We start from the raw sequence: 12,360 nt of genomic DNA, 5'->3' as shown, positions 1-12,360 counted from the left end.
TGGCAGTTCTGACTTCCAATATGGGACTTGGGATGATAGAAACATAAATTTAGAGTTTTATGAGGCTTCAGAGTCAATCTTCAGATATTATATCAATGAGGAAACTGAGGCTCAGCAACTTGACATCCATGGCCAAGGTCATATAGGTAAGTAAGCATCAAGACAGGGATTTGAATGTAGGTCCTTTCACTCATGAACTCATTATCACTCTAGTTTGCTAGGTGCCTCTTAAGCCATCAGTGTTGTTTTGATTTTGGCATGAATGCAGAAAAATCCCATCTCATCTAATGTTTATATTTTCTCATTTCTGTGACCTTCTGGTGTTTCTTGTTTTTTTGTTTGTTTGTTTGTCTTAGTGAGGCAATTGGGGTTAAGTGACTTGCCCAGGGTCATACAGCTAGTAAGTATTAAGTGTCTGAGCCCAGATTTGAACTCAGGTACTCCTGACTCCAGGGCCGGTACTCTATCCACTGTGCCACCTAGCTGCCCGCTTCTGGTGTTTCTTGATAGCTATAAGAAAGAAACCTGGATACCTCTCTGAACAATAACAACTTCATTTGTTCCAGACTGGTCATTTTTTAGATTCATATGTAGAATTAGCACCACCTTTTCTCTATTCACGTACAAGAGATTTTGAAAATCCTAGTAAACAAGGGACATATGAATGCCAACTTCTACTGCCTGTCTAAATTAATGTGATTGAGACATTGCAGGAAAAAATAAAAAAGAAAATGTATGAAGTTCTTCTGTAAATTTTCCTTTAATATTCAACCACTGCTTTCACTTTTGTGGGAAACTACCAACATAACTAAACAAAGACCTAAGAACAAAATATCCTATAGATATATCCTTTGAAGGATAATTAGATGATAGTCCTTGAAGCCATAAGAAGCCTTTATTTTTTAATAAAGACAGCAAATACTGGGTTTAAGGCGGGTTGCAGTATCTGCAGCTGCATTCTCTTACCTGTTCTCTTACCAGTACAGGTCCTTGGGTCTTATCAGCTTGTGGAGATTGCAACACTAAACCTCATTTATCAACTTATATTTTTAGTTCAAAAAAAGCTTCCATCTCCGCTATGTGTCAATGACATCAGCCAGTTTTTGAGTTCCATGCCTTTTGAGGACAGTGATTAGTTAAGATATATATCGAGCAAAAAAGAGAGAGAGAGATGGAGCAGAACAGGAAAGCTCACTTTTTATAGATACCCGTACCCCAAAGCCTTTGAAAAAGAGAATGCAGAAAGATGCCATACAGAATCCCTAGAAACCAACAGATAGATAACACTAGTGTTTTGATCAATATGGACATTAATAGCAAAGCTATAAGTTTTTGGACATAAGGAAATACCCTTTAAACGCTGAAAAGTAAAATAATGGAGAGCAAAATTGGAAAGCTAATAAGAAAAACAGACAATTAACTTGAACTTCAGTTTCTTTAAGGAGTTTTCTTTGCTTTTCAATTACTTGGCCAATACCAAAAGAATATCCTCAAAGTCTATTGTTTTGGGAAAAGACAATAGAGCCTTTTTTTGGGGAGGAAGGTTCCAATCATTATCTCTTTCCCTCCCTCCCCTCCCCCTTCCTTGAGGTTGCAAACAATTACATATGGGTTATACATGTATCCTTATGTAAAATGTTATCATATTTGTCATTTTGTATAAGAAAACTTGATTAAAAGAAAAAAAATGAAAGAAAGGGGGAAATAGAAGGAAATATCACCCTCATGACTATCTCCAATAGAGCCTTTAATCAAAGAATTTATACCTTTCCCTTTGTACTTTTTTCTAGCAAACTATGTCAATCTACTTATATAAACAAAGATAGGTGATCATTTTCAGTTACAGAAATCCTAAATAACATATATATCTTCACGTACATTATGCAAAGAGTAGAAGTCATTGTGAAATGTCCTGTGACAGTCCCAAGGGAGCTGAATCTTATTCCTTGATAAGTTGTAGGGGGGGAAAGGAGGTTCTCACTTACAGATACAGGAGAGTCAAGAAGAGAACAAGGAGTGCCCAGGTTCCAGCACTTAAGCTTGGGATGATGTCCATTGTCATGCTCTCTAAACAGCTTTTTACTTCTTTTTCTTTTCTTCCTCTCTGTTTGCCCCTTCTTCCTCAACTTTGAGTGCTGTTGTAATTACCTATCAAATTCTGAAAGGAATATATAGGCTGTAAAAGAAGGGGTGGCATTAAAGGGACAGCCAATGAAACTATGATCCAGTTGACATTTTATGGATCCTATACAAATCTTCATCTCTGAATTCTCGGAGTTTATCTTTATTGACCTATTGTAGGGAAAAAAATCATGATATTAGACTGTCTTGGTCAGTTAAGTTCAAAAAACAATAATTAACCTTAGCCATTTTAAATACGTCATGGTAATGTTATAAACATCTTTAATCCTTATCAGAAATAGTGGTGACAAAACCAGAGTGGAGTTAAAGTTTTATGGAGGTCTAAAGTACAAATGAAACAGTCAACAAACATTTATTAAGTGTCTATAATGCCCACAAAGTGCTTTGCAAACTTTAAATGCTATATAAATGCTATCTATGACTAAGATTGCCTTCTGCTAATGCAGCAGTATCTATACATGACTGTAGCATGCAAACACCTGAAGCATTGGGAGTAGAGGAAAATGTTCATCCACAGGGAAACATACCCAGAAAGAAGTATCTGGGCAGTTTCACAATGTTTTCACAAACCAAACTTCAGATGCTGATCGGGGTGAGACATCATCCCAAAGCAAATAAGAAATTTCAGATACTAATTAACTGCTAGGTTCCAACTACTGTTACAAAAAATAATCTGTTCTTCCCTAAATTACATAATCACATGATTTCAGAGTTGAAAGAGAACTTAAAGGCCTACAGCAAATTCATGAACAAACATCTTGTCTGCAGCAGTTCAAGCAAGTGTTCATCCAGCCTTTCCCTTATTAGCTGTTGACTTGTTTCAGTTATGTCTGACCCTCTGTGACCCTCTTTGGGACTTTCTTGGTAAACTTAGTAGAGTGGTTTGTGATTTCCTTCTCCAGCTCATTTTACAAATGAGGAATTAAGATAAACAGGATGATGTGAGCTGCCCAGGGTCACACATCTAGTAAGTATCTAAGGCTGGATTTGAACTTAGGTCCTCCTTACTCCAGGGTTGGCACTTTACCCACTGCACCACTTACCCTTTCTCTGAAATCTTCTAAAGAAGGCAAACCCTCTACTTTCGGAAGCAACCCAATTCCAATTCTGGGTAGTTCTAATCCTCAGGAAATTTCCTCTCCCATCAATCCAATATCTACATTCCATGGTTGGTCCTAGTTCTATTCTCTGCTGTGCTGTAAATCAAATTGAATCCTTCTTCAGTGTCACAACCCTTAAAGCATTTGAAGACAGCTAGCACACTTTCCTGAACTGTCTCTGCCCCAAGCAAAGCATCCTCAATTCCTTCATATGGCATAGAATAAAGATCCCTGCCAGTCTTAGTTGTCCTTCTTTACATATATTCGTTTTTTGGCAGGGGTGGGGGGTCATTTCTCAAATATGATGGCCATGACTATAAGAGTATTTCCTATTAGATATGACCATGGCAAAGGACTGAGCAACCGACATCTTCCTCATGCAAAACATGATGCTCCTTTTGTTTTTCAGTTCTATTTTATTTTATTTTCACTTTGAAATTCTTTGCCTTTATTCCCTCTTCCTACCACTACCCATTGGGATGACAAGAAAAACAAAACCAATTACAATTAGGTATATTGATGCAAAACAATTTTTTACATTAGCCACACTCCAAAAATGGAAAAGAAAATTTGAAAAGGTTTGCTTCGATCTGCACTCTGAGTACATCAGTTCTCTGCCTGGAGCTAGATAGCATATTTCACTGAGTCCTTTGGATATGATTGTGCCTATCAGGTTTCCATAGACTTTCAATTTGACTATTTTTTATAATATTGTGATTGTATAACTTGTTCCCCTGATTCTGCTCATGTCACTCTATCAGTTCAAATAAGGATTTTCAGGTTTTTCAGAAAACATCCCTTTCATCTTTTCTTACACCATGGTATTTGTTCCAACTTATTGATATGCCAGAACTTGCTCAGCCATTCACCAATTGATGAATATCCCCTCAGGTTCCAATTATTTATTATCATAAAGATACTGTAAATATGTATGTAATATGGGTCATTTTCTTCATTCTTTAATTTCTTTGGATTATAGATCTAGTACCAGTATTCATGAATTATAAGGGTATGATGACATAAATAGCTTTTTGCCTATACTTCCAAATTGTTTTAGGGAATAGTTATACTGGTTCATAGTTCTACCAATAATGCATTAAAGTACTTGTTTTCCCACAGCTGCTCAAGTACTTCTCATACCCCTATCTGATACATGCAATATGGTACTTCAGAATAGTTTTAATTGGCATTTCCTTAATTATAAATGACAGAGCATTTTTGCTATGACAAGTTATATATTCCTCTGAAAATTGCTTTTTCAGGGGCAGCTGGGTGGCGCAGTGGATAAAGCACCGACCCTGGATTCAGGAGGAACCGAGTTCAAATCTGGCCTCAGACACTTGACACTTACTAGCTGTGTGACCCTGGGCAAGTCATTTGACCTCATTGCCCCACCAAAAAAAAAAAAAAAGCTTTTTCAAATCCTATGACAATTTATCAATTTAGGAATGGCTCAATTCTTCTAAATTTGACTGTTTCCTACATATCTTAGAAATGAGAACTTTGTCAGAGAAACTTAATGCAAATGTGTTTTCCCAGTTTCTTTCTTAAAATTTTAGATGCATTAGTTTCACTTATATAAAATCTTTTTAAGTTTATCTAACCAAAATTGTTTATTTTACCTTCTGTGAACTTTTGTATTATTTGGTCATGAACTCTTCCCCTTTCTATTTATCTGACAAGTAATTTGTCCATACTCCTCTAATTTCCTTATGATATCACCCTTTGTATCTTACTCATGTATTCATTTTCACCTTATCCTGATATAATATATGAGATGTTGGTATATACTTGGTTTCTGCTTGAATGTTTTTCCAACACATTTTCTTGAATACTGAGTTTTTGCCCTGAGACCTGGGATTTTCATTTTATCAAAATTTGCTTAGTATGACGAATTGTTTCTGTATATTGTATTCCTAATATTTTCTACTTATCAACATTTTTTAATTGAATATCAAGGTTTTTGTTTTTGTTTTGTATTTTTCTTCTGTAAATATGGTTTTATAGTAGTATAGTTTGAAATCAAGCTGAGCTCCTTTCCTTTCCATCTTTTTTCATTGATTCCCTGACTATCCTTCCCTTCTTATTCCCTATCCCACAAGTTATAGTCCCTGTGCTTGACTCAACCATTTTCATGCTTCTTTTGTTTGTTTTGTTGTTGTTGTTTGTTTCTTTGCTTTTTGCATGGGGCAATGAGGGTTAAGTGACTTGCACAGGGTCACACAGCTAGTAAGTATCAAGTGTCTGAGGCCAGATTTGAACTCAGGTCCTCCTGAATCTAGGGCCAGCACTTTATCCACTATACCACCTAGCTGCCCCCATGCTTCTTTTATGGGTACCTTTTCTCTACTCCAACCATCCCAGTTTTTTTCCCCTTCCTTTTGTTTACTTACTTCCCCAATTAAATTGTAAGCTCTTTGGGGGAAAAGACTCTACTTTATTTTTAATTTATACCTATAGCACTTATCTTAATTCTTAACACTTAGTACGTATTTAATTAATGTTTATGAAATTAAATTGAACTTCAAAAGAATTTTGTTACCATTTTTTAATCTCCAAAAGGTAATTCTTTGGTAGTTTGATTGGAGTAGCACTGAATAAAGTAATTTATGTAACTGTGTCATTTTCTTATATTTGCTTGATTTACCTATAAATAATTAAATTTCTTCCAATTTATTATTTAGATATTTTTATTTGTATTTTATAATTATATTCATATAATTCTTCTGTTTATTGACAAGTAGACTCCTAAGTATTTTTTTCTGTCTATGATTCTTTTATTGCATTTTACGTCATATATTTTAAGTCACATATTTTAAAATATTTTTTCTTTTTGCATTCTACTTTATTTTTAGTTTAAGATTTTCTCTCTACAACAACACCCTCCCTTGCCCATTCAGAAGGCAAAAATATCTAAAACCTCTTACAAAAGTGGTCTTTCAACAGCAATTACTGCATTAGCCATGTTCCAAAAATAAAAACAAAGAAAAATATGTGTTTTTGTACTGTTTTGCGTTTGGTGGGGGCAATGAGGGTTAAGTGACTTGCCCAGGGTCAAAGAGCTAGTATGTGTCAATTGCCTGAGACTGAATTTGAACTCAGGTCCTCCTGAATCCAGGGCTAGTACTTTATCCACTGCACCACCTAATGCCCCTGAATGTGGAATATTTAAAAATATGCCCCGCAATGTTACTATATTCATAATAATTGTAACCATCAAGGACTATTATTGATAAAAATATTGCAAAGATACTCAATTCATGGTTATCTCTTTGGTTATCCATTGAATGATTATATCCTACCAATAAGTGGTACTAATCTATTGGGGATTATTTCTTTTGCAACATGATAAACTAGATTAGAATATATGACACTTTACACTTCTGAATATTAACTGAGTCCTCAGAGATGGAGATCTCCAAAAGATCATCTGCAATACCTAACTACTCATTCTCTTCAGATTAAAAAAAATTAATTTCTATTTCTTACTTTGGTTAATAAAGTAAATCAAGTTACTTTTTGAACTCCTAAAATTCAGTGGCTTTAGACTATAGTAGACTATAGGTGAGGGTGAGAAGGAAGAGATGGAGGATTGCTAGTGTTGGTTTCCCTTCTTCGTCCTTCTTATAGGCTGCAGGGTACAGTTGGTAAAAGGAAGAGATGATTACTCATCTTCAGGGGAGCCTGAAAAACAAGAAGAATTAGAGTTTAATAAATAATCATTGTATAACAACACAAAAAAAGAGAAATTGTTACACATGCTTATGATATCTTGCGGAAAAGATTACACAAATGAAAACAAACTGCCTAGGATATAGAGACTCTATATTTTTGACATCAGAGACTGTCATAAAATATAATAAATATTTAATAAATTTATGCTTAGGTTTTATTAATACTACTCTATTATAAGATACAATCAAGAATTTTGCTCAAAAGAGGATTTTGTTCACTTTAAGGACATTTAATACAGCATACTTTTCTCTCATAAAAGAAAGCAATTAAAGGGGTCTACTATACTTTGGTATTCAAAAACCATCTTGTTTGAAACGAAGAATTTTGTATTATTGTCATTGTTATTATGCTTAAATCAAATTAATTATTGAACCAAAAATACTTTCATCACTACTCTCTTGGCTTTCTGTGTATTTCCATATTAATAATGGTAAGTTAATTTTAATATGCTGATCACAATAAACAGGCAAATTGTATTGAATTAAATTTGTTCATGTGGCCTATTATATTTCTCTACTTTGAAAATTGAATTATTTTGATAAAAATTCCTAGATATTGAAACAAAAAATATGAAGGAAAATTCCTGAAGGAATCTACTAGTAGCAACTTTCATAATCACAACTGCAAATCTCATCCCAATGGACTTACTCTATAGGGAAGTAAAAGAGGAAAGGGGAAAGGGGAAAGAAAAGGGTGGGGTACTGATAGAAGAGAGAGGAAAATTAGGAGGGGAAAGGGAAAAGGGCAAATAGGAGATGGAGCTGACAGAAGGGAGGGCAAAACTAGAAGGTGAAAGGGGAAAAGGCCAAAAAGGAGGTGGAGCTTATAAAAGGGAGGGAAAAGTAGGAGTTGAAAGGGGAAAGGGCAAAAATGAGGTGGAATCCTAATGCATTGTTGGTGGAGCTGTGAACTGATCCAACCATTCTGGATAGCAATTTGGAATTATGCCCAAAGGGCTATAAAGCTGTGGATACCCTTTGACCCAGCAATACCAGTTTTAGGTCTTTTTCCCAAGGAGATCATAGAAAAGGGAAAAGGACCCACATGTTCAAAAATATTTATAGCTGCTCTTTTTGTGGTGGCAAGGAATTGCAAATTGAGGGGTTGCCCATCAGTTGGGGAATGGCTGAACAAGTTGTGGTATATGAATGTAATGGAATTCTATTGTGCTATAAGAAATGATGAGCAGGAGAAGTTCAGAGAAGCCTGGAAGGACTTGCATGAACTGATGATGAGTGAGATGAGCAGAATCAGAAGAACATTATACACAGTATTATCAACATTATGTGTTGATCAACTGTGATAGACTGGATTCTTCTCACCTATACAATGGTACAAGAAAGTTCCAAAGGACTCATGATGGAAAAGGCTCTCCAAATCCAGGGGGGAAAAAAAAGAACTATGGAATATGGATGCTGATTGAACCATAATATTTCTTTTGTTTTTGGTGCTGTTGTTTTTCTATTTTAATGTTTTTCTTTATTGCTCTGATTCTTCTCTTATAGCATGACTGATGCAGAAATGTGTTTAATGTTGTTATGTATGTGTATGTTAATAGGGATATGTATAGAAATGTATAGATGTGTGTGTGTGTGTGTGTGTGTGTGTGTGTATATATATATATATAGTGAGATTTAAAATTGGATATAAGAGCATTAAACTCCCCCTTTAACTTTTCCCCTATATATCTCCCAGACCACTAAGAAAAAGAAGCCTCTGAGTTTAATCAGTGAGGGATTAGTTTTTATTGTTTGGGAATTAATTAGACAACAAAAAGGTGATACCAATTAGGGAAATAGGAAAGTAGAAATACAAATGAATAATCTTAGATCTAACCTTAGTCTATATTGCATTATAAAACTCACCGAATCCCAAAACTGCCTGCCAGGCCGAGAACCAGAGCCAACCACCAAACACGTGTGCTGCCAGGCTAAGCTGCAAAGCCAGAGAGAGAGAGAGAGAGACAGAGACAGAGACAGAGACAGAGAGAGACAGAGAGCTGACTTCCGTTCTACCCTCAGTTTTTTTTTTGTTTTTTTTTTTGTTTTAGTGAGGCAATTGGGGTTAAGTGACTTGCCCAGGGTCACACAGCTACTAAGTGTTAAGTGTCTGAGGCCGCATTTGAACTCAGGTATTCCTGACTCCAGGGCCAGTGCTCTATCCACTGCGCCATCTAGCTGCCCCCCACCCTCAGTTTTTAAACTGCCATCCCAGAAGCACGGCATGCTTGGCCACAGCGTGCTTGGCCAGCTCTCCAGACAGCAGCAGGTGCACGGCCATTCATCCCGGTATCCTCCCCAAAAGGGTGATCCTTCAAAAGCCACTTCAGTAGCATGTACTCAACTCTCAAATGATTCAGCTAAAACTTCTGGGGTTTTTTACCTATATATATATATATATATATATAAAACCTATATAAGATTGCCTGCTCTCTGGGGGAGGGGGAGAGGGAGGGGAGGGAGGGAGAAAAAAATTTGAAATTGGAAATCTTGAGTAAATGAATGCTGAAAGCTATCTCTACATGTAACTGGAAAATTATATATATATATATTAAGGAAGGTAGAATTATAAAAGAGAGGCTAGACAGAGGGAGGCAGTGGCCAGAAGCAAAACACTGATGAGATGGGACAGGGGCAAAGGAAAGAGAAAAGTATAAACAAAGGGAAAAATAGGATGCAAGGAAATACACAGTAATCATAACTGTGAATGTGAATGGGATGAACAATCCCATAAAATGGGAAATAGCAAAGTGGATTAAAAAACAGAATCCTACAATATTTTGTTTACAAGAAACAGATTTGAAGCAGAAATACACACACAGAGTAAAGGTAAAAGGTTGGAGCAAAATATATTGCACTTCACCTGAAGTAAAAAAAACAAAAAAACAAAACAGGGGTAACAATCCTAATCTCAGACAAAGCAAAAGCAAAAAATTCATCTAATTAAAAGAGACAAGGGGGCTTGCAACTAAAAAAGCTAGAAAAAGAACAAATTAAAAATCCCCAATTAAATACTAAATTAGAAATCCTGAAAATCAAAGGAGAAATTAATAAAATTGAAAGCAAGAAAATTATAGAATTAATCAATAAAACTAAGATATGTTTTATGGAGAAAAAACAATAAAATAGGTAAAACTTTGGTTAATTTGATTTTTTTTAAAAAAGAAGAAAACCAAATTACCAGTATCAAAAATGAAAGGGGTGAAATCACCACCAAGGAAGTGAAAATTAAAGCAATAATTAGGAACTATTTTGCCCAACTGTATGCCAATAAATTTGACAAATCTAAATGAAATGGATGAATATTTACAAAAATACAAATTGCCCAGGTTAAATGAAGAGGATATAAAATCCTTAAATAAGCCCATTTTAGACAAAGAAATTGAACAAGCCATCAATGAACTCCCTAAGAAAAAAATCTGCAGGGCCAAATGGGTTTACAGGTGAACTCTTCCAAACATTTAAAGAACAATTCACTCCAATATTATACAAATTATTTGGAAAAGTAAGTGAAGAAGGAGGTCTATGAAATTTCTTTTATGACCCAAATATGGTGTTGATACCAAAACCAGGCAGAGCAAAAACAGAGAAAGAAAATTATAGACCAATTTCCCTAATGAATATTGATGCAAAAATCTTAAATAAAATATTAGCAAGGAGATTTCAGCAAGTGATTACCAGGATAATACATTATGACCAGGTGGGATTTACACCAGGAATGCAAGGCTGGTTCAAGATTAGGAAAACTATAAACATAATCAACCATATCAATAAGAAAACCAACCAAAATCATATGATTATCTCAATAGATGCAGAGAAAGCTTTTGACAAAGTACAACATCCATTCCTAATAAAAACACTAGAGAGTTTAGGAATAGGTGGAGCTTTCCTTAAAATAATAAGCAGTATCTACCTAAAACCATCTGCAAGCATTATATGTAATGGAGATAAGTTAGAGGCCTTCCCAATAAGAACAGGGGTGAAACAGGGATGTCCATTATCACCTCTATTATTTAATATTGTACTAGAAATGTTAGCTCTAGCAATAAGAGAAGAAAAAAGAATTAAAGCAATTAGAATACACAAGGAAGAAACAAAACATTCACTCTTTGCAGATGATATGATGGTATACTTAAAGAATCCTAGAGAATCAACTCCAAAATTACTTGAAACAATTAACAACTTTAGCAAAGTAGCAAGATATAAAATAAATCCACATAAATCATCAGAATTTCTATACATGACCAACAAAGCTCAGCAGCAAGAGATAGAAAGAGAAATTCCATTTAACGTACCAGTAGACAATATAAAATACTTGGAAGTCTACCTGCCAAGACAAACTAAGGAAATCTATGAACACAATTACAAAACACTTTTCACACAAATAAAATCAGATCTATATAATTGGAAAAATATAAAGTGCTCATGGATAGGCTGAGATAATATAATAAAAATGACAATTCTACCTAAATTAGTTTACCTATTTAGTGCCATACCAATTAGATTACCTAAAATTATGTTATAGAGTTAGAAAAAATAATAACAAAATTCATATGGAAGAATAAAAAGTCAAGAATATCAATGGAACTAATGAAAAAAATGCACAGGAAGATGGGCTAACCATACCAAATTTGAAGCTATACTATAAAGTGGCAATCATAAAATCTATTTGGTACTGGCTAAGAAAAAGATTGGCGGATCAATGGAATACATTAGACACAGGAGACATAGTAGTAAATGACTATAGTGATCTAATGTTTGATAAAATCAGACTCCAGCTTCTAGGATAGAAACTCAGTATTTGAAAAAAAAACTTCTGGGAAAACTGGAAGATAATATAGCAGAAACTAGGCATAGAACAACATCTTACACATTATACAAAAATAAAGTCAAAATGCTTTCAAGATTTAGACATAAAGGGTAATACCATAAATAAATTAGGAGAGAAGTGCAAGTGGGGGAAAGGTGCAGCTCCCTGGAGCTATCAACCACAGCAAGGAAAATTTTATTGCCTGGTTGAATAGCAAGTAGGATTGGGGTTATTTACAAACCAGAGCACAGGTGAGGCTAGTGAAGAACCTGCCCCTCTTTAAATCATACCACCTTGGACTTCCTGAAGCTTGGGACAGTACATCCTGGAACCAGTGCTCCACTTTAAGAAAAAATTTAAAAGTCAAGAAATAGGTGGGCAAAATGAGAGGACAGAGAAAGATTTGGACCATAGAAAGTTTCTTTAGTGACAAGGAAGATCTAGGTACACACTCAGAAGAGGATAGTAACATCAGGTCTCCCATATCCAAAGTTTCAAAGAAAAATATGAATTGGTCTCAGGCCACAGGAGCACTAAAAAGGACTTTGAAGATAAAGTAAGAGGTAGAGGAAAA

The 12,360-nt window shown here is 35.0% G+C and overlaps 1 protein-coding gene across 1 annotated transcript in view; it reads right to left on the bottom strand.

Moving 5' to 3' along the window:
* LOC122735182 (cytochrome P450 3A9-like) overlaps nt 1-2,285 on the bottom strand; it is a 32,692-nt gene extending 30,407 nt beyond the window's left edge. The window contains exon 1 of the mRNA XM_043976538.1: nt 1,986-2,285. Within this exon, the coding sequence (XP_043832473.1) occupies nt 1,986-2,062 (77 nt within the window). The 5' untranslated portion in view covers nt 2,063-2,285. The remainder of the gene's footprint in view (nt 1-1,985) is intronic.
* Between the last annotated feature and the right edge of the window lie 10,075 nt (nt 2,286-12,360).

The sequence above is a fragment of the Dromiciops gliroides genome, chromosome 1, assembly GCF_019393635.1.
Source record: "Dromiciops gliroides isolate mDroGli1 chromosome 1, mDroGli1.pri, whole genome shotgun sequence".
Classification (NCBI taxonomy): Eukaryota; Metazoa; Chordata; class Mammalia; order Microbiotheria; family Microbiotheriidae; genus Dromiciops; species Dromiciops gliroides.
The sequence above is the reverse complement of the archived record's forward strand: the minus strand, read 5'-3'. Positions and strand labels throughout refer to the sequence as shown.